Source organism: Pelodiscus sinensis, chromosome 9 (genome assembly GCF_052426305.1).
Source record: "Pelodiscus sinensis isolate ZL-2025 chromosome 9, ASM5242630v1, whole genome shotgun sequence".
Lineage (NCBI taxonomy): Eukaryota > Metazoa > Chordata > Testudines > Trionychidae > Pelodiscus > Pelodiscus sinensis.
In genome coordinates this window covers 64,577,337-64,602,611 of record NC_143060.1, presented here as the reverse complement: position 1 = coordinate 64,602,611, position 25,275 = coordinate 64,577,337, and the positions used below count along the sequence as shown (strand labels likewise).

Genomic DNA, 25,275 nt, shown 5'->3' with positions numbered 1-25,275 from the left:
CCACCGGGGCATTTGTGTGCGCCCGCTGACAACCTGGGCCGGCCCCGCCCCCGGCGTGTGGCGCACTGGAGGCGCTGGCCCCAGGTGCGCGACATGCACCAGTGCCTGGTGCGCGGCGCTCAGGCGGCCCCAGCCCCGGGGCACATGCAGGCGCGTGGCGCCGGTGCCAGCCCCAGGCGCGCAGCTCGGGCAGCGGCGCCAGCCCCGGGCCCACGGCACAAGGCGCTCGGGCGGCCCCAGCCCCGGCCCCGGCCCTGGGGCACATGCTGGCGCCGGGTGCAAGGGCATCCCCGCTCCTGGCGTGACCCTGGACGCGTGGCCCCGCCCCCCGGGCGCCCGGCGCGTGATTGGCCTCGCCCCCGGGCGCCCGGGAGGCTCTAAAGGTTGGGGACCACTGCTGTAGGGAATAAAAGTCTCAGGTCTCCTAATTCTCAGTCCAGTGCCTTAGCTGTTAGATCAGGGGTGGGCAATACTTTTCACAGGGGGACTCCACAAATTTTAGTAAGCTATCAGGGGCTGCACATTTCTTCTTAATTAAATTATGTCACCATCTGTTCCAGGAGTGGGCAAGATCTGGCCCATGGAACAATTTGACCTGGCCACAGACTGCATATGGCACTTACTATTTATGTCCTGCTGCCAGAGCCGTAAGCCTTTTAAATAACCGCAGCAACCGTGGGTAGCGGCCAAGCAATACGGTAGAGGCAGTGATAGTGCTACTTTTTAAAAGGCTTGCAGCTAACACTTTAAATAAGGTCCTGCTGCCTAAGCCATCTCCTGAAAATTCTGTGGCACTGGCAGCAAGACTTAAATAGTAAGCAGCCAGATGCAGTCCGTGGCTGGATCAAATAGTTAGGTGGACCAGAGCCAACCTGCTGGCCATATCTTGCCCAATCCTGTGTAAGACTATGTGGACCCTTCCAAACATTATGAGCAGCTGGCCAATCAAGGGAGAATCTGACACAAGTATTGACTGAAGAATAAAGACTGAGGGTTGCAAAGTGAAATTACGTTCCATGTTGCTGTTTCCTAAAACTGTCCAGAAGGTGAAAGATCCAGGACTGTCCTCCTGTCTCTTATCCAGCTGTTGTGGCCTGTAAGATGTCCTTCCGCCATGGGCTGCGACTGCTATACTGTCAGCTGCCTCTGTTCTCTAGAGAGCTAACCAGAACTTGGTGCAGATATGTTTCAAGCAGTTTGGCACTTCGCTCAGAGACAAGAGCATCAGGTGAGTTGGGTCAGAGAGAAGTCTGACTATAAATTTTTATTTTCACATACTGAGTTTGTAAAAACAGGTCTTGTATCTTATTTGTCTTATCCTCAACTTTGCACTTATTCTAGGTGGCAGATCTCATATGGTAGTCTAGACAGAAAATTAAAACGATTGCTAAAATGAGACATGCATTAGTTCTTCCCTGTAGATATTTTTTAAATGTATATTTTAAAAAGACGTTCACCTATTTATGCTGTTTACTTTTTGCACATCACTCCCACATGAGGCATGTTCCAAAGCCAATTTTTGTGGCTTTTAGATCACATTTTCCTCTCTGAAAACTGGCTTTTCCCTTTCCCCTATTGTAGTGTGAGGACTTAGAAAATTGATTGTCATAAGTTTTATTATAAACTTAAAAACCTAAGAGTACTGTGTAAATGTTTAAGAATGAGAGCATGAAACCAGCCAGTCTAGTTTTATTATCTAAGCAGTGATGCAGAGTCCATTGAAATCAATAGGAAATCATCTATTACCTTTTGAGGGCTTTGGATCAGGCCTTTTGTTAGTCTTGTGTAAAGCAGGTAGAGATTTTTCAGTTTTCTATTATGTGGCTTTGTTGATATATTTTGACCTTGATCTAGTGCTAGTCTGTTCCTCAACCTCCTCCTCCCTCTTACCCCCAGCTCTGCCAACATGACTCAGTCCATATCTGCAGTATCTTCTGCTATTTTTGTCCTTGGTCTTTTTTGAGAAGGAATTGACAAATATGGTGAATTATATTTAAATGTCATGTCAACATCAAAGAGCATCATGTTAAAATTAGGATGAAAGACCAGCAAGCCTTTTGTCACTGCTACATAAGTTCATCAAGCCAGGCTGCCAGAATTAGTATACACAGGGGCTACGTCTACACTGGCCCCTTTTCCGGAAGGGGCATGTAAATTTCACCAGTCGTAGTAGGGAAATGCGCGGGGGATTTAAATATCCCCCGCGGCATTTAAATAAAAATGTCCGCCGCTTTTTTCCGGCTTTTAAAAAAGCCGGAAAAGAGCGTCTACACTGGCCCCGATCCTCCGGAAAAAGCGCCCTTTTCCGGAGGCTCTTATTCCTACTTTGAATAAGGAATAAGAGCCTCCGGAAAAGGGCGCTTTTTCCGGAGGATCGGGGCCAGTGTAGACGCTCTTTTCCGGCTTTTTTAAAAGCCGGAAAAAAGCGGCGGACATTTTTATTTAAATGCCGCGGGGGATATTTAAATTCCCCCGCGCATTTCCCTACTACGACTGGTGAAATTTACATGCCCCTTCCGGAAAAGGGGCCAGTGTAGACGTAGCCAGGTTGTTTGACGCAAGGGTGTGGCAAACATGACTGTTCTTATTCTTAGAAAGCTGATGAGGTTCACATATGGCCATGTTTCAAATGTGCCTCCCTAAAGCTGTCCCTGTATTCTTTGGCTATACAGTATTCTTTACAAACCATTTTTGGCAAGATAAGTATTGTTTCCATGCCATCCTTAAAGGCTACTGGCTTCCTCCCAAGAGGTCACTTTAGTAGTGGGAGAAATGATTTGTTTATATAAGGCCATAAAATGCATTTGGATTATTTTTATTTATTTGTGTCACCGTAGTGTTTAGGAGCCCTAATCTGGAGCAGCACCCCATTGTCCTAAGCACTGTGCAAACACAAAACAAAAAACTTTGTGGAGCTGGGACTGTCCTTTTTGTTTTGTGTTTGTACAATGGTCTTTGGATAACAGGACCTAGATTGCTCTCATTGTGCAGCTACGTTAGCATTCGTACTCCCATTGAAATTGTTTTTCTCAAGATTTCAGTAGCTTTGTGGCTCGGACCAACACTTGCGGAGAGTTGCGTTCTGCTCATGTGGGCCAAGAGGTCGCCTTGTGTGGATGGATTCAGTACCAAAGGTAAATGCAAACCGTGTGGACTTTGGAGAGGTTACATTGCTGGAGTCAAGGGCCTGAATCCTGATTACATTAACTGCCTTTTACACCATTCCGGCAGAATAAAAGGGCTTAACAATGGGAGGAAACACCTCCCTGAGAATATCTTTAGTACGTGTGCAGTCATGTGTCTTTGTGCTGGGATTTTCTTGTTTCTCACAAAATAATCATGGCTGCTTTGGGTCACTTCTGGGTCAGAAGACCGCCAAAGAAAATTCAGGTACTGCAAAAAATGGCACTGAATGATTTTAGCTAGCTGGATGTCCACTTTTCATGGGTGTTGCCAAGTTTCCTGCAGACCCATAAAGTTTGTTTACAGCCATCAGTCCTGGCTCTCAGTGTTCTGTGCTGTAATTTAGCTCTAATTTACCCCTAAATGTCTCCTAAGAGCCTAGTAAACAGTGGAAGAAGTATTGATAATGCTGCTAGACAATATTGACCTGTGGTCCAGAAAATTCTCTGGTTCGGATCAGTCAGGTCCCAAGGACGCCAGACTAGAGAGATTCAGACTGTCCCTGAATCTAATCCAGATTAAAGATTTGTTTCTCTCCTGATTTCCAAAGAGGGTAAAGGGAGTCCTATATTCTTGCTGTTTCTGAAGTGTTTTGAAATGAAAGCCACAATATCCCCAAAATACAAGATACTAGCATAGGCTTTGGCTTAGAAAGCAAAAAAGATTGAACTCTGAGAGAAACAATTCTTCATTTTTTGTTTTCATCATGGTTCAGACAGGGCCTCTTCCTGGTTCTGAGGGACTTTCAGGGGCTGATACAAATCATCATTCCACAGGATGAGGTAAGGGCTGCCAAGGGATGAGTCTCTAGATTTGTTGCTTTAATAGTTTATTTGGCCCCAGGGCAAAATGAGCTGTCCTGCACTGGCAGACTGAATTTACTTTACAGGTTGCAGTCTGCTCTGATTTATGTACATCATCTCAGGCCCTCAATCTCCTGGCAGATTGCTAGTGCAGCCGCCAGCTGGGGAAAATTTGATCACTTCTGAAGTAAAGCAAAAGGACTGTGATTGCTACAGCTCTTGGCTGAGCTAAGGTCCTAACTAAGAGGGAGTTGTGCTCAGAATGTAAGAGTTCTTAGATTGCAAGCTATTTGGGAAAGGAGCCAACTTTTTGTTCTCCCTTTGTACAGCTTCTCGCACTGTGAGGTTCTGGTCCATGACTAGGGCTCTTAGGTGCTACAGCAGTACAATTAATAATAATGTCATCATAGCCATAAAGAAAGAAGAAAAACACCTAAGCTTGGCACCGATTGCAGTGTGACTTCACTTTCCAATGACCCGTTGATATTTTCTTCTTCCTGCAGGCACATTCCCATGTGAAGAAGGTCTTGTATGATGCCCCTGTGGAATCTGTTGTGAGGGTAACTGGGACAGTCATCTCTCGGCCCTCGGGGCAGGAGAACCCGGTTAGTGCTTTGAAATCTTCCTGGGCTTTTCTCCAGTTTGACACTCTGGGAAAGTGCTCTGAATTTAGAACAGAGGTTTGGCAAGTGGTTTCATGCTGTACATGCTATGTGATTGCTTTGCCATTAGCAAGTTTGTTTTCTCCAAAGTGTGGGAACCCATCTTGGAGTGATATGAAAGAATTGTGAATATAGTAAAATAGAATTAGCTGCTGTGACATGCACCTTTCAGGAACTTCATAGCACGTCACAAACACTCATGAATTCAGTCCCACAATACCCCTTTGATAGGCACTGGTCACTGTTAAAAAAATCCATGGTTTTGGTTTTCTAGGTGAAATATAAGAAATGCAGTAGTACATTCTGCAGTCATTGTTGATTGCTTTTACTCATGCCTGCTGTTGTAAATGTGATAGAGAAGCTGATGCATGTAGGTTAATGGCATAATTGTTTAGAGGTGATTGATATTCATAGCTCTCATTGTCAGCAGCAGAATCATACACCTCTGGTCACTGGTAACACTGAGTAGAGAATCTCTATGGCCCAGTCCATTTCTCTAAGTGCTAGGAGCTAATACAAAGTGGGTTGATTCTGGGCTTCACAGTTGTCTTCAACACATAAGAGTATGGGAAACTTTAATTTGTTCTTCTCTGAGTAGTAGAAGACGTTCCACTCTGACCTGCAAGATGGGAAGGAGTGGATTACAGTTTAGTAGACTTTATTGTGGGAGGAAAAATTCGAGTCTACCTTAGAACTCTGCCAATGGAAATTGGTGTAACCTTTACAGTTCCTGGGTGTCATAAGGGACAGTCCAATGAGCTGAACCATAGCTCTCCTCCACATTAAAGGCTAAGGGCCTGATACTGTCAACACTTCATAGATTTTAAATCTAAATGGGACATTAATCATCTAGTCCCATGGTCACCAACCAGTCGACCAGTCAATTGCGAGGGCTTGACCAGTTGATCGTGAGATGTTTGGGCTTCCCCCTCCGATTTCCCCCCACCCCCAAGAAGCCTCACTATCTACCTCCAGCGACAATGGAGGATGCCGGCTTCCTGCAGGGTGGACGGAAGTTTGGCAGCTGAGCACCACTTCCAGGAGTTTTGGAAGTGTGCTGGCTGCTCTCCTCCCCCAGGTCTGTGGTGTGCCAGGAACTTGCGGGAAGTCCCCAGAGGAGGCGCGCTGGGGCTTTAACCTTCTCTGCGGGTGGAGGTGTCGTCCCCAGAGGAAGCGCACGCCGGGGCTTTTCCTCCTCTGTGGGAGGGGAGGAGGGAGTCATCCCTGGAGGAGTCCAGACAGGAGGCGGGTGTGGGGACTCCCTGCTCCCTGCAACACCCTGTCCCCTGCCTCCTCCCCTCCCCGGCCGATCCAGCAGATTGTAACATTAAAATTGATAGTTTACATGAGGTATTTTGTCCAAAGCATCTTCACATTATCCACATTTACATTTATATTCGTAAGTTAAATTCATAAAGTATGGGGGGAGCCATCACCGTGATAAGAGATTGTGATCAAGTCACCCCTTAAGAGTCCCTTTGTTAAATTATATCGATTGAGCTCCTTGAGTTTATCACTATGAAGTATGGATTTACAATGGTTTAATCATTGTTGTGGCTCTTTTCTGAACATTCTCCAATTTATCAAAATCAATCTGGAAATCGGTACACGAGATTCCAGTATTGGTCACACCAGTGTCATATGTTTGCAGTTCCTCTGTGTATACATCTGTTAAGCTGATGACACTATTTTTGTGCATAAAGTTAAGAATCCATGAGTGTTGGCAGGATCAGGCCCTAACTCTTGCCTTGTTGTTGGTACGTATCAGAGAGAGCTGACTATGGGTAAGAAAGCAGGTTCACTTCTAAAAGGGATGGATACACTACTGAAGGAGAGTGAAACCCAGTGGGTCTTTAATAGGAACTGATCAGCCTTAATCTGCCAATGAATGTTGAGGAAGATTTGGAGAAACAGATCATTGGGAGAAATTCTCTGCTCTGTGCTATGCAGGGGGTCAGACTGGATAAGCATAAGAATCCCTTCAAGCCTGAAAATCCATGAATCTTAAAAAGAACCCCGTCCAAGTATTTTGCCTGATGTTCAAATCTATGTTTCTGTTTCAGAGAATGCCGACAGGTGACATTGAAGTGAAGGTGAAGACAGCTGAGGTCCTGAATTCCTGCAAGAAGCTGCCCTTTGAAATTAAAGACTTTATCAAGGTGTCTGCCAGTCTCTTGATATTAAGCATTGGCTCTTTAGAAGAGTTAGAATTTGGCATGCTGAGTGGAAGAGCAGTGTCTTTGCACCATTTAAGGTATCCTCTTCTTACCCCTGCCTTCTATGCTCTTCAGGAAAGAGTTGTTTACAATGGAATGTGGCTAGAGAGAGCTGAGAATGCTATTACAATATTAGAATTTCAAAGTAGAATGTAAGGTCTAAATCGGCTCTTGTGCTTTGGTTTTAAAAATATGTCAGTAAGAGTTGGTGGTGTTATGGGAACAAGAAACATTTGGGATCATGCCCATCTTTTGTGAAGCTAAAAGTGTCAGGAAACAGTGGCACATGTAAAGGTTAAGGTATATAGCATCACCCAGGCATACAGCCAGCTAGCATGAGACTTAATCCTTCCAGGACAACAAGATCAATCAGACTGATGGTTAGATATGTCTCACATCACTGATTGTGTCCTTTCTCTTCCCTGGGCAACTCAGGCAATGTCTTGTACCGCGATGTTCCCCGTTTGTAAAATTAGATCAGTGATTTAAAATACGCTATCAGTCCCAAGAGTGGTATTCATTATAATCTGTTGCTGCCAAGTGGAAAGTGAGCAGATTGTAGCACTTAAAGCATACAGAACCCATCACAAAACCCACAGTTACTGAGTGACCTAGGCAACTAATGCTTTTCCACATAAGTCATGAGTAACTTCCAGTAATACAGGGCCCTATATTTGCTCTCTGCTTTCCATTCTTTTAGGAAGCTATTACAGGTAGCGGGTTTTACTTTGCTTTTAATCACAATCCCTTTCTCTTTAGAAATCCGAGGCCTTGCGCATGCAGTATCGCTACTTGGACTTGCGTAGCTTCCAGATGCAACATAATCTGCGGCTGAGATCGCAGATGGTAATGAGAATGCGGGAGTATCTCTGTAATCTCCATGGTAAGAGAACTATACCTAGTGAGTATCTAGTTCTTAGCACTTGATCACATTTTGTTTCTTTTCTCCTTGTTCTCACTATCTGCTCTGCCTGACATGCTAGAGTAAAGGTGCTGGGCAAAGTGCTGCCCTGACGTGCTTCAGAGACATACCAGCTTTCCATGGGGACTACAGTGGGATGTTGCGATGTCTTAAGCAGGGATGTAAAATCCCATGTAAATTGTTAATCAAGGGCAGGGGGAGAGGGGTTCTGGAGCAGCCCTCCCACCCACAGTGTAGTAGGCCAGGCTGGGCAGGGCCCACTGCACCGCAGGCAGAGGGCTGTTCTTGCTTGGCTGGGCTAGCGTGCCCCATCCCCACCTGCAGCTAGGTGTGGTGGGACCAGGCAAGGCTCTCTGCACTGAGCTACTGTCAGAGGGAGGGCTGCTCCAGCTGGGCTGTAGTGTCTTCCTCCCTGTCCCCCCCCCAAGTATGGCATGGAGGACTGGGCTGGGCAGGGATCACCACACCGCAGGCGGAGGGGGCAGTGTCCAGACAAGTGGAGCAAAGCAGGGCCTGCTGCACCATGCGAAGGGGTGGGGGCTGCTTCAGGCCGCATGCTGCAGACAGGGGGCTGTTTCAGTCAGACCAGGCACCACCTGTTACCCTAGTAAACATGATGGTAAGGCAATGCTTACTGGTTAACTGGTTCAACCTTTACATCCCTAGTCTGAAAAGCACAGTGGCTGTCAGTCCCTTATCATGCCACAGATGATGATGTCTGAATGAGCAGTATCTATAAAATAAATGTTAAGGTCACAGTTTTAAAAAATGACTCGTGGTTTTTCTGCATCTCAAATTTTGGGAACCTAAGTTTAGATGCCTTATAAAGGGGCTGGTTTTCAGAGGGTAGTTGCTCATCTTAAAATTACTTTTGGAAAAAAATTGCCTAATTGTTTAGAGTAGCCATTGCAAACCTAAGCCACAATGCAGTTTTTAGAGGGGAAGCTAGGAACTAAAGTAATGATAGACGTGGTAGATGATCAGCACCGCTGAGGATCAGTTGTGTCTGTCCAGCTAATCCTTTGTCAGCCTGAAAAATAATCACACGGGTCTGTATATGACTGAGGAGCTGTATGCTCTGCCAGACAACCTTGAGCTGACTAACCACAGTCTCTAGCCAACTTGTCTCATACCAGTGTTCTTAGCATCGTCAAGTGTCTGAAATTTGTTTGTTTTTTAGGGTTTGTGGATGTAGAAACTCCAACACTATTTAAGAGAACTCCGGGGGTATGTATGCTCTGAGCCATCCTTCTTGGCCTCCTCCAGTCATACAGACTAATTTGCTCATGTCTCCTGGTCTGTCCTCTGCCTTTTTTTTTTGTGTACCTGCCAGTTAGGAGCATCATTTCAGAAAATTCCAGGGGTGGGAGGTAGGCAAAATTGTGTCAGTGTATAGAACACTATAAATGGTTATGTTGTATCCTGCAAGGGGTGGGGGACTGCCTCCCTTGCCCCTCAGCGAATGTTGCTCTCGCTGACAGTTCTAATACAGGCAGTCCCCGGGTTACATACAAGATAGGGACTGTAGGTTTGTTCTTAAGTTGAATTTGTATGTAAGTCAGAACTGGCGTCCAGATTCAGCCGCTGCTGAAACTGACCAGTGGCTGACTACAGGAAGCCCGAGGCAGAGTTGCTCTGCCCTAGGATTCCTGGAATCAGCCGCTGATCAGTTTCAACAGCGGCTGAATCTGGACACCTGGGACAGAGCAGCTGGGGCGCTGTTGGGTAGGTCCCTGCAGCGCTGCACCTCAGCGCTGCGGGGACCAACCCAGCAGCGCCCCAGCTGCTCTACCCCAGGCGTCGTCGGTGAGAAAAGCCTGGTCTGCTGGGGGAAGGCGCGCACTACCTGCGCCCCCCCCCCACCCCCAGCAGACCAGGGAGATGCGGGTGGTGGGACCGCCGAGACGCACCACGGTCCCGCCCGCATCCTCCACGGCTTTGCTCCGCATCTCCCTGGTCTGCTGGGGGGGGGGTTCCCCCCAGCAGACCAGGGAGACGCGGAGCAGCTTTTCTCGCCCCGGAGGACGCGGGCGGCGGGACTGCAGCGCATCTGGGCGTCCCACCGCTCGCGTCCTCTGGGGCGAGAAAAGCCCCATTCGTAACTGCGGATCCGACATAAGTCGGATCCACGTAACTCGAGGACTGCCTGTATATCAAATGGGCTCTCTTGGGGCATGAGAGGGTGGATAGGACAAGGGGAGAACCTGTATTTTGGCTCAGAAGCTTCTAGTCTTATGAAAGAACAAAGCTGCTTTCTTGCAGTGCAGTGCAGTGCATATGATGACCGTTAATCCTGTATTTTGAGGATCCTATTCCAGAAAACACCCATCCTCCAAACACTGCATTCTGTTGGCATCTCCTGTGTTAATCACGATAGTAGCATTCCCATGTAAGCATATTTATTGTCCAACTATGTATTCTGGACTTTTTTTGTTTAATTAATAATGTGGCGGTAGAGAGCGCTAGCCCAGGAATGAATGATGTAAGGATCTAGGGCAGTGGTCTCCAACCTTTTTACACCCAAGATCACTTTTTAAGTCTCAGAACAGGCGAAGATCTACCGCCCTGCCCCTTCCTTGAAGCCCCGCCCTCTCTATTCTCCTGTCCATCACTTGCTATCCCCAGCCCTTATACACTCTGTTAAACAGTTTATTTTTAAATTATGCAATATATAAAATTAAAATCACGTTTATAGTTATGAAATAAATGGTCTGTTTTTAATTCATGCTGTTTAAATGTCAAATGAAGCATTTACAATTATACATTTTATTCTCTGCTATTTTGTAAATCTAAAATCAAGTATTGATAATTATATATTTTTTCTTTTAATAACAAAGTCTCAGTGTGACACCTGTGACTGAACAGTATCTGCCAGTGTCTTGAAGTCTGGGTTGTAGTCTGAGATTGCTAGTTGTATACAGTCCATCAGAGGGCATCTGTGATCCTGCGCTCAGCCTGGGAAGCTTGCTCCAGCACAGCTGGAGCTAGACGCAGCCTCCCTGGGCTGAGCGCAGGGCAGCCGGGCTGGCGGGAAGAGAAGTGGCTGCCCGGCCAGCTGGCCATGGTGCTCAGCCAGGGTGCACCAAGCTCCATGTGGGCAGGCGCAGAGGAGAAGTCGCCGATCAGCTGGAGCGTGGGGCAGCCGCTTTCAGCTGAAAGCCACAGTCAGCTTGCTGGGGTGTTTCAGCCTTCCCGACCTCCCAGCTCCCACCATTCCTCGCAGCTACTCACCTGTGTTGTTGCTCGGTGAGTAGCTGCTCCTCAAATGAGGAAATCTAATGTAAATGTACTGAGCAGGCATGCAGTTCAGAGAGGGCTCAAGAGCTACTCTTAGAGCCCCTGAGATCTACCAGTAGATTGCGATCTACTGGTTGGTGACCACAGATCTAGGGTCTGTCCTCTGACATACATCAGTCTTATATTTAGATGGCCTTCTTAAATCCATATATTGGGGTACCATGTTATTGAAGAAGTGATGAAAACAATCCTTTGGGATATTTAAATAGGAGAACTTTTTATATACTGAAGGGAACCATCCAGTCCTTTCTGAGGTGATTCTACAAGATATATCTATAGGACATTTTCTTCTCGAACTAATAGGGGATGCTGGTTTTTAAGTTCTCATTTGTGAGCACATTGTAAATGTTCAGTCCAGATTTTAGCCACTTATGGAAATCCACACCACAAGCATTAACAAAAGGCTGCCCAGTTTCTGCATCATAAAAGCCTAGACTAGGCTGTGAGAGTTCTTCTGGAATAAGATTGTCAGGGCTTGTGTTATATTCTGCAAGGCAGAAGCCCACTCATTGGTTCTGAATCTAGCTCTGGTTGCACTGAGCTCAGCACAGAGTTTCCTTTTACATGGTGACGTGGACGTGCGACTGAAGCAGGAGCAAGGATAGAGAGGATCTGTGCGAAGCTTATTGAAAGCAATAAAAAGACTTTGAGTGAGCTTTGGATCAGGCCCTTACAGTGACTTTACCACAGTGACTAGAGAATTCTAAAGACAGCCTGAAGTTCTGTTAGCGCATTTTCCTTTGTACATCTCCTCCTTAGCTATCATGCTGACTTCTCCTGAATAGCCATAATAGGGCCCACCAACCTGTGGCTGCCAGACTCTGCTGACCCTTGGAATACGACACCAGGACTGGGATTCAAACCCAGATTGTATTCTTGCCTGTCCTATGTCCTGACTGCCTGAGGCCTATCATTTTCAACTCTTTTCCTGTGCCTGGGATTCCCATCTTTCCAGCAAAGATTTGGCTAATCTGCCTCTTTGGTTCTTGGCAGCCTAGTTACAACTAAGAGTAGCATTTATATAGCCAGCTGCATTTACCTGTTTATCTGTTTCCTAGTTTTCTGGGGAAAGACAGAGAAAAAGAAAATGTTGCAAAAAGAAGAAAAAAATTGCATTGACTCATAACACACCTGACACAGGAAAAAGAGTGAAGGGGGGGACACAAAGAGAGAGACCATCTTTTCCTATGTTCTGTCCCCTCCATCCTCTCCCACATACCTGCCTTCACATAGTACACTCATTTTTCAGTACAGTACCCTGGGAGAAGATTTTAGCCTCATAGATCCTTATTAGTGTAAAACCACATGTGCTATTCTTACTCATAGGTATCCTGAGAAAAAGTTCTTTGAAGTCCACGGAAAGTCTGCTGTTGACTTCAGCTGGCTTTTGATCAGGTTTATTATGGTTTAGTTCTCTTTTGAAACTTACTGAATTGTTTGCCTCAATAAGATGGCAGGGTTCAAGATAGCATTAAAAATTCTCTCTCTCCTCTTTGGTACAAGGGTGCAAAGGAATTTGTGGTACCTTCCAGGGAGCCTGGAAGGTTTTACTGTCTGCCGCAGAGTCCTCAGCAGTTTAAACAGCTCCTGATGATTGGTGGTCTGGACAGGTGAGCATTCCTTTGCCTTCTTTTCTCTAAAATATTAATGTTATGGGGTCTATTCTCTTTAACTTGAGAGAATTTAAAGATTCCTCCAAGAACTGATTTTGTGGTTTTGGGGGGGCGTTGTGTGTAAGATGGCCTTAAATGGTTGAGCTAAATAACAGAAAGTGGGAGAAGCTTAGAAACAGTAAAGCATCACTTTTGGGAGAATTCTGCGTCTTTGGGTACATACAGAATTGATGTCTGGTGCATAATTTTTTCCCCCCGCAAAAAATATATGCTGCCCCAAAAGTGCCGCAGTTCCACTTTCTTCACAGCAGAGGCCACTATGGTTCAAGAAAGCTGGGCGAAGAGGGGAACTGCAGCACTCCTCTGGCAGAATGTATTTTCTGTGCGTGCGCAGTGTTTCAGAATTCCCCCAGGAGTAAGAGTTCATCCCTGCTCCCTGTCCACGGAGCCAGATTAGCAATGACAGGGTGGAGCCCCCAGAGCTGAGAGGGGAGCGGGGATAGAGGGTCACAGAAGACAGAGATTTAAAATGGTAAGTGGCGGGGTGGGGGGTTCAGGAGCTAGTGGAGTAACAACATTGAGCTAGGGGCTAAATGGGAGTGGAGTTGCAAGGCCACATGGGTACAAGGGATGTGCGAGTTTGTTGCAGAGACCCATAGGGAAGGGGAGTGTAAGGACAGGGGCAGATATCCCTGGCTGAGAGGCAGGGACTTGGGGCCAGAGCCTGCATGGAGGAGGCTTTCCAATTCCCTAACAATTTCACTTCTCCCTCCCACACCCAACAACCCTCCAGGTTCGCTCCAGGAACCTTCCCTCTCCCTTAGCTCCTCTGTTACCCCTGACTCCCCCAAGCCTTTGCACTGCTGCGAGCAGGGACGGAAAACACTGTTCTATATTTCAATGTAAATACTTGCTCAAAGTTGTATGTTATGCCTAGCAAGGAAACTATTTGTCAGAAAAAATTACCAAAATCTGTTTTTGGTCTGTATTGTTACAGACATACTTGCTGGCAGAGATTTTGAAATAAATTACCAAAATAATTGAAACCGGCAATGGTTATATTGTGTTTTGACAATCAAAATGTGCAGAATTTTAAAATAGTGTGTGCAATTTTTAAATAAATGTTTGGTGCAGAATGCTGCCCAGGAGTAAAAACATAGACTATGAGTCTCAAAGTCAAGCAGTTCAGGGGGTTCTCCATTCTCTTCTCCCCCAGAACATGCAACAACTGCTTTTCTACATTAGATGGCAGCACTCAGGGCTATTGTCTGGGGCCCCACACCAAAGGGTGCCCTGTGAAACTAAGTTGCTCAGGCTTTGGCATCAGCCCCAAGTGGAGGGGCCTAGGGTCCTAGTCATGAGTTCTGTGCAGCAAGGCTTCAGCTTTTTCTTCCCTAGGCCCCACTGAGTCTAATTCTGCCCACGTACCCAGAGGCACAGAATTCTCCCAAAAGTGGTGCTTTATAGCTCTAAGCTGACAAGACCTCTGGTTGAGAACTGCTGAAGTAGTGACCACCACTGAAATGAATGGGAGAGGTGTGGTTTAATCACCTAATTGCAGGTTTGAAATTTTCCATTTTAGTCTGATTTTGAACTAAAGCATGGGAGGAAGTGTTTCAGGGAAGGGATGGATTTCCTGAAGAGCAGAAGATGAAAGCATGGTACAGCCTTCATCTGGAATTGACCAGTAAAACAAACTCCCATTTGTGATAAGAGACTTGGAAAAGACACAGTCCCAGCACGAGTGCAGTACCTTTTAACATGCTTCCTCTATGAAATAAAAGCAGGAAATGCCAGAATGGTGGGAAACATTCTAGAGGAACTTTTAGAATGTTTCTAACAACATCTGGTTGGTATCTCCTGTATGAATCTTCAGGAGGAATCATGGGACTGGAAAGGATCTTGAGAGCTCATTTAGTTCAATCCCCTGCACTCATGGCAGGACAAAGTAAGAACCCTTATAATTCATCCAATAGCCAAAATTTAACTTAGCATGCCTTTAATTGCAGGTACTTTCAGGTTGCCCGCTGCTATCGAGATGAAGGTTCAAAGCCAGATAGGCAGCCTGAGTTCACTCAGGTAATGTATTCCCAAACAGGCTTGAGCTGCTTAACTCTAGCAAAGTCTCGGGCCTCTCAGGAGATTGCAAACTGCATTGCTTGTTGCAGTTATGATTTGTATAGTCAGTCCATTTGGTGTGAAACTCATCACTGTTCACCTTGGAAACGCTGTTTGGCCTGGGGTGTGGGGATGTGTATTTCATGTGCCCTAGTGGGTGTTCATGTGTTCTCGGATGAAGGATGGTTTCAACTACAATGGGTGCCCGTAACAGCTAATTTGGTTATTTTGGCACTTTGGTAGTGAAACATGTTTTGCTTTCCAGGGCTGACCTGCTCCTCTTCCACAGGGGCTCCCAGGTCTGTGTACTTCCTGGCTTCTGGGTCTTAAACAGGACTGGTTGGCCCAATTCATTCTCCTTGTGACCTGAAGTCACTAACAGTCATTTAGTTTCTCAACGGGGGTGATTGCTGATGGCTTGGGCAGAAGGCTCTGTGATCATGTGTGTAACTATGTGAGGTTAGCACTATGCGCTTTGAGTAAGGCAGCTGGGGTGTATATAGTAGGTTAGATCTAATGATCTTTATGATCACTTTATATACAAAGCCTTTGGGTGCCAAGAAGAGCTATAAGGGGGGAATCAGATGCGGCTTTCCTGGTGCCTGTAGCTAATGTGTAATGACCCCCTTATTATGTTTTTAAGATCGATATTGAGATGTCGTTTGTAGACCAAGCTGGTATCCAGAGACTGATTGAGGACCTTCTCCAGTATTCCTGGCCTAACGAGAGAGGCACTATTACCACTCCTTTCCCTTCCATGAGCTATGCTGAGGCGTTGGCAGAGTACGGGACTGATAAGCCAGACACTCGCTTTGATATGAAGGTGGGTTGTCTCCCATTGGAAACATCTATCCTTTCTCTCCTTTTTGTCAACGTTTCCTGATCACCTCTGTTTAAACCCCACTTCCCTACCTGGAGGGAAGGAGGAAAGTCTTGGTGCATAACAGCTACAGGTTCTGATAGCCCTGCAGTTGTAGCTGCAGCTGATGGGGGCTCATAGACTACATCTCTCTTTCAAAAAGAGAGATGTAAATTAGGCAGATCAAAAGTGCAAATGAAGCGTGGATTTAAATATCCTGCGCTTCATTTGCATATTTCGCGTCTAATCGCTGTTTCGAAAAAGGATATTTTGAAAATGAAACTACAGTCTAGACACAGTTCTTTTGGAACAAACACAACCAAACCCTTTTTTGAAAGATCCCATACTCTTGAAAAAATGAGGAGTATGGGATCTATCAAAAAAGGGTTTTTTTCCCCGAAAGAACTGTGTCTAGACTGCAGTTTCACTTTTGAAATACCGTTTTTCGAAACAGCGATCGGACGCGATATATGCAAATGAAGCACAGGATATTTAAATCCATGCTTTATTTACACTTTCGATCTGCCTAATTTACATCCCTCTTCGAAAGAGTGATGTAGTCTAGACATAACCTGGAAGCTGTACTAGAGGCGTATTAAGGTAATGATGCAAGATGGATTTAGGATCTTCCAACCAATTGGTTCTTTTGGAAGGGGTATCCTGTCTTTCTCATTTATGGTCTTACAAGAATACAGTGGCACCGAGGACATGCCTTGCAATGCTGGGAATGAAAGTCCTCAAATCATCCATAGAAACCATGATTGCTCAATAATGTGTATCTCACTCCAGACCTGGCAGGACCCGCTCAAGGGATAGGCTAGTTCTGTCCTTGGTCTTTCTAAGACTGTCACCAAGAATGCCAGTTGTGGCTTTGGGTTTTTTTTTTTTTTTCCTTCAATAATTTTTACTGTCCATAAATGGATGGGGAAAACATCACTGGGAAATGTTGCTCAGCATTTTATACTTGCTTCTCTGTGACGATTTGAAAGGATTGCATCATGTCTGAGCTGAGCTGACATTATTCCAGTGTGGGTTTGTGCACTGGGGAACTTGGGCTGAGATCCCCAAACTCATGTTTCACAGGACACCCCATCGACAGTATATGCCGAAAGCCTTTGGCTACTGTTGATTTGACTTTGGCCACATTCAGACTGGTTGTCTTAAGAGCTGAAAGGATTTGGATTCCCTTAGCAATCTCTTAAGTCTGTTTAGATTTTCTCTTCCTAAAGTCTGTGACTTCTAAGCCTTTGCCCTCTTTGTTTCTTGAAGTGCTCTATGATTTCTTGAAGCCTCGTTTGCTGTTTGGGGAGATCTTGCTGCAGTTGGAGGATACTGGAACAGGTTCCCACTGCATGTTTCTGACTTCCCTTCTTTTTTATGTGCTGTTTCTCTTAGATAACTGATGTCAGTGATGTGTTTAGGAGCGTGGAAATCAGATTTGTGCAGAATGCTCTCCTCAAGTCCCAAGGCACTGTCAAAGCCATTTGTATTCCTCAGGGAGCGGTGAGTGATGTAGTTCTTCATGGCTAGTGGTAAAGAATAAGTATAAAGAAGGTAGAAATTAATAAGTTCTGTTGGTTTAAGTTGATGCTTAATTAATAGCAATTTCACTGTCACCATGTGACTAGCCCTAAATAACAGGAATACTCCTCTTACACAAATACAACAATACTTAGCTCTTCTATAATACTTTGATTCATAGACCTCAAAGCATTTTACAAAGGCGGGCAGTATCAAATAAGTTTATTGTATGATAAAATCTGTTAGGTAGGGAAGGTAGTAGATACTGGTTTATCTCTCTTGTGCTATTGCTGCACAAAAGGCTGTCTAGGGCTCTCCAGCCACAGTTTCTCGTTAATTACTGTTAGTTTGGCAGTAAAAGGTGCAGTCTGTGGCATCCCATGAGGTGGCGCTGTGGTGAGTATTTAAGAAAACAAAAACGGAATGTTGATCATGTTTCCCAAAAAATGAGTAATTCTGAAATCACGGTCTCCATGCAGGAACATGAGTTGAACCACTACATTTGGTTTCTGGACCTACAGCAATGATAACTATTTAACGTTTGGGGTTTTTTGCTTTTTTTTTTCCAGCGACATCTTCAAAATAAAGATTTAGAGTCTTTAAAGGAATCAGCAAAATCCCAGTTTAATCAGGTGAGGCACAAACACTTATACACCGTAAAGAGATCATCTGAAAGGGGCAGATTAATGTGTAAAGCATTATATGGAATTTGCAAGCAGATTCTAGATGGAAAAGTTAGTTAAGTTTTCCACCTTGTGTACATATAATCACCTATTTTGAGATAAAATTATTACTATAGATGGTGGCAGCTTCTTGTCTGTTGAAGGTAAATAGCCTAGCAGCTGTGTGTATTGCATTGTGCGCTGCATAAAGATTCTCTGTCTCCTGAGAGTGCCCTGGAGTATTCTAGTAAATAAGATGGTAAATCTGTTAGGTGGCTTTATAGGCTGTAGGAACTTCAGGAAGAATCTTCTGCTGAGTGAAAGAGACAAGTGAAACAAAGACCGTGGACAATTTGATCGAATGTGTGGCCATATTGCAGGAACTGAACGTGCCTCACAGCTGCGTCTGTCTTTTACAATAGGAAGTTTTACACTTGATCCTGAAGCCTGACGGGACCTTGAAGTCTCTACTTAGCAAGTTTCTGAGGGAGGAGCACCAGCTGGAAATCATCCGAGCACTCAAGGTCCAAGCGGATGATGTGGTGCTGCTGGCCGCTGGAGAGCACAAGAAAGTGGTAGGGAAAACTGTGGCTGTTGGTGAGGGCTGAACATTACTCTCTGTTAATATTAATAATATTAGCACATCTATAATTCTTTTCACCTTAGGCTCTCAGAGCGCCCTGAATGAAGTCCCATGATAACCTTTGAGAGAGGGGTGCTGTGAACCCCTTTTCACAGATGGGGAGAGGGAGACAGTGAGAGATGAAGTGACTTGTCCCAGATCACACTGCCAGGGCTGGGAAGAGAACCGGAATAAATGGACACGTGTTCTCTTCCCAGCAGCAGGTGGCAAGGTGTGTGGCTATGCAGCGTGCTTCCCAGCACTGTGAGGCACAAGCCCAACAGGAGTAAGCATTTTTCCCCTAGTTCGCTTTGTGAATCACTAATGAGAGCCGAGATAGAATCTGTTCTGGAAATACAACTTTAAATGAGTGTTTATCTCTGAACAGGGACTAACGATCTGAGCTACAGTTCTGAGATAGAGATTATAGTTAAACAGTCTGCATTTCCTCTCATCCTAACTCAGGAATACAGACTGAATAGGCCTTGCAACTGGGATCCTAATGCTTGTGTTAGTCAGCTCTAAGAAAGCCTTTGCAATTGAGTGAGAATACACTGGTGAAGGTAGTGAAAACTGCATGAGTTCATGTTTAAAAATCGGTTCTGGTCCTTGGCTCATGGAAATCCATATCATGAAGGTAGTCTGGTTTATAGAAGTGGAGGGTCTGAGATCATCTGACCCGGATGCATGTCAGGATACTTGTGATTAAATGTTATCTCTGAAAAGTGTGCATGCAATTCTTGCTGTTGTTAATTAGGGAGGCAGCGTTACATCTCACTGTTAGAGCCAGGAAGCTGTGAGTTAGTCTTGGAATCTAACCTGTTCTGCGATCATCTGTGAGTTGCCTTGAATTTCTGTGCCTCCATTTCCCAGTGTGTAAAATGGGGATAATATTGCTTACTTAACTCACAAAGCGTTGTGAAAATTAAACAGCATTTGTGAAGTGCACTAAAGAAGCAATAGAGGGGCAGAGTGTGCATTGCCCCAATGAGGTGAACTTCCCAGCTCCTGCTCAACCTTGCAGAAGCTGGAATGCTGAGGACTGGCAATAGCTGCATGGATGTCTCCCTTGCTGTGATGCTATCTCAGCAAAAGACTGATGCCTTCTAAAGATGTTGCAGCTAATGCAAAAATGCAGTGAAACTGACATGGTGGTTCATGTGTGTGATTCTGTCTGTGGAGAAAATTTAAAAAAAATTTATTCCCCACCACTGGGTACATGGGGCCCTTCCCAGGGCGCTCTCTGTGCATGACATTAGATGGGAGTTCATTGTTCTCTCTCTGTTCCCTTTCCTTCTCCCCCCCTCCCTGTGCCTTTCAGTGCTCTGTGTTAGGAAATCTGCGCTTGGAGAGCGCAAACCTGCTGGAGTCTAGAGGATTGGTGCTTCGTGATCCCACTGCTTTCCACTTCCTGTGGGTGGTGGATTTCCCGCTCTTCCTTCCCAAGGAAGAAAACCCTGCTGAACTGGAATCTGCTCATCATCCCTTCACAGCCCCTCACCCCTCGGACACCAGCCTCCTCTATTCTGAGCCAGCAAAGGTGACTACAGCCTCCATTCATCTGAAGAAGTGGGCTGTGCCCAGGAAAGCTCATGATCCCATCTACATGTTTTGTTAATCTCCAAGGTGCTGCAGGATTATTAGTTGTTTTAAGTTTTCCCTCTAGCTTAGTTTTTCATAATCACTTTCTTTGAAAAAATGGACAAAGCACAACCTTAAGCTGCTGAGTTAAGGGACATGAACTAATGCAGACAAATATGCATTTTACATATCTGCTGAGGAAAGGTAGATCCCAGGTTACTCAGAACTAGCAACTACCTAAGTGTGTCACCAGCTGATTGGCTTTCTTCCTGAAGGGTTATGGGAAAGAATTGATTGGAGTGAGGAGTTTCTCTGGAAGACGAAGCTGAGTGAGAAGTCTGCCCGAGAAGTCCCTGAGGATGGGTGTTACGTTCATCTGTAGGATTGAGGCAGTTAACAGCAATGTCTCCAAATGTCTGAGATTCTGCTGATAAAGCAATGTTGTAATATCTCTTTTTTTACGTGAAACTGTTGGCAGTCTGAGTGAGGAATGATGTGAGCACAGTGAACTGCACCCTGGGCATGCTAACGCGCTTGTCTATCTCCCTTCTCCAGGTCCGTAGCCAGCACTACGATCTTGTGCTGAATGGCAATGAGATTGGAGGTGGCTCCATCCGAATTCATAATGCAGAGCAGCAGCGTTTCGTTCTTGAGGCGGTGTTGAAGGTAACAGCCTGCAAAAGTTTTGAATGTCCTCTCAGAAGTTTTAAATGAATAAAGATGCATTTAAAACATCAAACAGCTACCTCTCTAGTATAGCACTCTTTGGTCCGGCAGCATCTGTGGTCCAGCATTTCAGTTAGCCGGGTGTCCACTTATGCACCCATGTTTCCCGCGGTCCCATAAACTTTGTTTAGTCACCAGTCCTGGCTTTCGGTGTTCTGTGTTATTTAGCTCTAATTTACCTCTAACTGTCTTCTATGAGCCCAGTAAGCAGTGGAAGTGTTGGGAACGCTGCTAGACAATATTGACCTCCCGTTGTTTGGCAAATTCTCTGGTTTGGCATTGGTCAGGTCCTGAGGGTGCTGGGACTAGAGAGGTTCAACCTGTAGTTTGCAAATGGTACAATTATTGGTTACAGAAATCCAAAGGAATTCGGTTTACTAATGATTATGCTGTGCCAATAGGAACCTCTCACTGACAGAAAAGTGAGCTACTTGGGAAGACACTAATGAGCCATTGTAAAATAAAAATTGTAGTCCCCAGTCCTGCAAACATTTATGTGTTTGTTCATATATATGAGCAGTCGCATTGATAGGATACACTGACTTATTCCTCTGTTGAGACTGATATTTCTTATGCCTCTTATACTTTTGGGAGTCACGCATGTACATTTCTTCTCTCATAGCTCTCAGAGAATGGTGATGCTCATGATAGCTAGCTCTTATGTCATGTTTTTCATCTTTTAAAGCACTTTACAAATAAGCCCAGTATAGCCTTAGACATGGGGAAACTGAGGCACAGCTGTAAAGTGTTTTGTCCAAGGTCACCCAGTGGGTCAGTGGCAAAGCTGGGAATAGAACTTAGGTTTCCTAAGTCTGAGGCCAGTGATCTATTCGCTAGGCAACACGGTCTCCCAAATCCAGATAGGGCTGGAGGTAGAACACCAGTTCTGTCTTGTGTGACACACGAGGAATAGACCATAACTCATACAAGAGATGAAGAATCATGTTTCTCTAGTGCCAGTGTACTATAAACTGTTCAGAAACCCTGTGCTACTGGGTTGCTGAACCCTGCTTTATCTAATTCCTGGTGTCTCACTGAGGCAGTTGAGAACTTTTCCAAATGAGCAATGATTACATGTATTTAAAACATCAAGCAAGTAATTACTGGCTTTGGATACACAACGTAACTTACAAGTAGCTCTGCCTTCTGAAATAGTTTCGCATGTATCGCTAGATGACACCTAGCTTGCTTAAGGCAAGTTACTTTAGGTGGTAGAACTTCTTTGTTAACCACTGTGACAGTGGGGGAGGGGAACGGGGCCACTGGACCACCATTGTGGTAATACAAGTAATGAAATGTGACTCCCGGTCCCAAGGAGTGATGACTCAGCTTCCCCTCTGTACCCAATACAAGCGTCTGGCTCAAGATGACATTTTGTGTGTGATGTTCCAGGAGGATCCCGAGTTGCTGTCCCACCTGCTTGAGGCTTTGGAGTGTGGCGCGCCCCCTCATGGAGGAATTGCTTTAGGTAGGTGCACCCAGTGGGAGATGGTCCAAGACCGCTGTGCTGGTGACTTTTCACTGGTATATTGGGACTGGAATAGCAACACACTCAATATCAAAAAGAGGGCGTGTGCCTACTGGCAAAAACCCTTTCTCCTTCTGATTGGGACTGCAGTGAGGGACTGCAGTACCACTGTCCGTGCTCACCTTGTCTCTCCACTTCTGATTCTGCACTATTGTGTCTCTTCATTCTGCCTAGAGCATGTAGAGAGGAACATGCTTCACCTGACAACACCCAGGGGCATGCACCGTGCTCCTAGGATTGCAGCAAGTATGAGGGAGGGGACAGGTTCCTGTTGTGTGGTGTTTTCAGTTCTTACGTGCGGATTTGGTTGCAGGGCTCTGGGTCAGAGTATACTCCTTGTCTACTGCATTAGAGATAGCATCCTCCTAGAAGTTAAATCAGTTAGTCCAGTGTTTCTCAACCAGTGGTACAAGTCCCCTTGGGACACTCGAGAAGTCTGGGGGGTACGTCAACACAAGTGAAATTTGGAGAAAACTGAATTTTTGTTTTTAAGTTTTACAGCACTTTATTATTTTTGTATTTTTTTACACCCAAACATTTCATCGCCTGCCCAGCTACGATTAAGTTGTTTAATGTGTTTCACAATTTTTTTCTACTATTGCATCTGAAAACTGTAGATACTGGGGGTACTTATAATTTTTATTTTATTTTATTTTATTTTAAAAAAGGGTACTTCATTAAAAAAAGGTTGAGAAACACTGATTTAGTCTATTGTGTCATTTGGCCACTGTAGAATTATTTTCCTTCGTTGCATGTCCTGCTGTTTATATCTGAACTAATCTTCAGTATGCCAAGCAATGGGCCAAAGGAAGCTGTTCTGTAGCCTGAGAGATCTCGCTATTATAGAACTTTAACTCAGTGCCCCCCTTTTTTTTTTTAATTTCATCCTAATGCTTCTCTTTGTCGCCTGTAATAATTCCTCTCCCTTCTTGGTATTTCTGCCCTTCAACTATCTGTAGAGTGGGATGCCTTTCCCCAGTCATAGCTCCCACTTGGTTGTTGCTGACCCCTGCTAGTGCTTATTTTGCTCAAGTGCATTGCAAGACGCTTTTCTGAAACTCTAAAAGCAAGTTTTATATTCCCCCCTCACCCCGCAAGTAAGGAGTGTGTAGTTGATGTGTTAATACAAGTGCTAAGATGTAAGAAAAGCTGCTTGCTTTCTTCTTTCTCTGAGGTGCTTGTGATGCCACTCATTCTGGCAGACGAAACAAGATGCCTTCCTCTGAGATTGCTCACGGCCCCTAAAGGATGTGATGATCCATCTCAGAAGTGATCAGGAGTGGCTTGAGGCCGGCAGCGGTAGCTGGCGCCCCAGGCGGAAGGCGCAATTGGCATCCCCGCCTACGTGGCCATCAATGGCCGTGACATAATCATCGGGCGCCCCGTGATATCATCATCGGGTGCCCTGGGCTGGCGGCACCCATGGTGACCGCCTAGTCTGCCTAGCCTCATGGGCCGCCCCTGGAAGTGGTTAAACCCCAGTGCTATTTACACAGCTTTACAGCAATGGTTATATAGTGTTTTCCTCTTTAGAATATTGCACGTCTGGGCTGTAGTTTTTAATCTGTTTGCATTTCACCTTCAGTCTTGCCATATACCTCGGTCCCCTCCGGTCATCTACTTGCTCTTGTTCTTCCCTGATACCTCTACCCCTGTTTGTCTACATCTACTAAGATGCTGAAACCTGAGCCCTGTTGTTCTGGGTGTCATCTCAGCCAAGCCCTAATGAGTGACTGTCACCTGCTCTGCCTTGTGTGAAGTCTTTGCCTTTTCAGCACAATTGCACTGGGCTTTTCTCTGCAGCACTGCACTGCAAACTCACTGTCAGCCCTAGGCCACCTTATCAGTGTCTCCAGTGTGTTCAATCCCAGTTTCTGATTCTTGCCCTATTTTTGTCCTGGTTCCCAGCAATGTGGTTTACTGCCTCATTCAAAGAGAAGTAATGTGAGGCTATAACACAGCTATTTTAACTCATTTAATGTCTGCTTCTAGGACTCGACAGACTGATCTGTCTCGTGGTTGGAGCTCCAAGCATTCGAGATGTCATTGCCTTCCCCAAATCCTTCAAGGGACATGACCTTATGAGCAACGCTCCAGATTACATTACCGCTGAGGAGCTAGAGCCGTACCACGTCCAGGTTGCATGGCCTGCTGCAGAAGCAAAGGCAAACAAGAACTGACTCGAAGCAAATGATTGAAGCTGATCCTATCAGCAGCATCATTCCTGCTCTACCTTCCAAGGACAGAAAACATTCACATGGTCTGAGACATACACTGCAGGTCACATCATTGAACTTTCAGAAGACAACAGCGACTGGTGGGGGGGAGAGGATGAATTGAAGCACAAAGGAAAAAAACTCAGGTTGCTTTTCCCTCTCATGTACAGAGGGGAAGCCTGGGACCATTGGCATGGTGTGTGGTGATGGGTCTGGCATTTCCTTTCATTTTGAAATGTACCAATGGAGTCTGAGCAACTCCCCCTGGAAAAGATCACATCTTAGCTTCTTTTTCAGGAGCCCTGTAACATAAGAATGATGGAATCATGGTTAGCTAAGGACTAGATGCTCCTGTTAGAGCAGAACTGTTCTGGGCTGAGAGCCCTAAATGTAGCCTAGGGTTGTCTGTTTCCTTTATCTGCAGGATGGGGATGCAACAGATCAACTACAACTTACTACTTATGAACTCTGCAGTACCAGTATCTGTTCACTCATTGAGGAGCAATATAAGCATACACAGAGATTGTGCATTTATCTTGTTAAAAATTGTGTATGCGTGTGAGTACATGCAGCCGTTGGAGCTTGGCAAGTTCCAAATGCTCTTGGGTCTTGCAAGGTGTGGTTGTGCTTATAGCCCGAGATGGAAAGTAGATCTGTCTTGGAGCCTGTGGTCTTGGTACTTTTAGAAGATTTTTTCATTCTAACCTTTTTATGTTTGTAAATCAAGTTCAATCCAGGAAACAAGG

At 45.3% G+C, this 25,275-nt stretch overlaps 1 protein-coding gene across 5 annotated transcripts in view; it reads left to right on the top strand.

The window, feature by feature from the left end:
- The window catches only part of DARS2 (aspartyl-tRNA synthetase 2, mitochondrial), a 26,238-nt gene extending 963 nt beyond the window's left edge, over positions 1-25,275 (top strand). For 3 of the 5 annotated variants that reach the window (XM_075936943.2, XM_075936945.2, XM_075936944.2), the window contains exons 2-18: positions 1,044-1,228; positions 3,035-3,134; positions 3,899-3,965; positions 4,490-4,591; positions 6,712-6,807; positions 7,624-7,747; positions 8,967-9,013; positions 12,587-12,693; positions 14,706-14,775; positions 15,458-15,637; positions 17,069-17,176; positions 17,764-17,826; positions 18,279-18,431; positions 19,800-20,018; positions 20,615-20,725; positions 22,178-22,253; positions 24,306-25,275. In XM_075936943.2, coding sequence (XP_075793058.2) covers positions 1,102-1,228; positions 3,035-3,134; positions 3,899-3,965; positions 4,490-4,591; positions 6,712-6,807; positions 7,624-7,747; positions 8,967-9,013; positions 12,587-12,693; positions 14,706-14,775; positions 15,458-15,637; positions 17,069-17,176; positions 17,764-17,826; positions 18,279-18,431; positions 19,800-20,018; positions 20,615-20,725; positions 22,178-22,253; positions 24,306-24,493 — 1,938 coding nt within the window. In that variant the 5' untranslated portion in view covers positions 1,044-1,101 and the 3' untranslated portion in view covers positions 24,494-25,275. Of the gene's footprint in view, positions 1-1,043; positions 1,229-3,034; positions 3,135-3,898; positions 3,966-4,489; positions 4,592-6,711; positions 6,808-7,623; positions 7,748-8,966; positions 9,014-12,586; positions 12,694-14,705; positions 14,776-15,457; positions 15,638-17,068; positions 17,177-17,763; positions 17,827-18,278; positions 18,432-19,799; positions 20,019-20,614; positions 20,726-22,177; positions 22,254-24,305 lie in introns of those variants that run through there. The other 2 variants (XM_075936946.2, XM_075936947.2) reach the window with 2 other exon arrangements.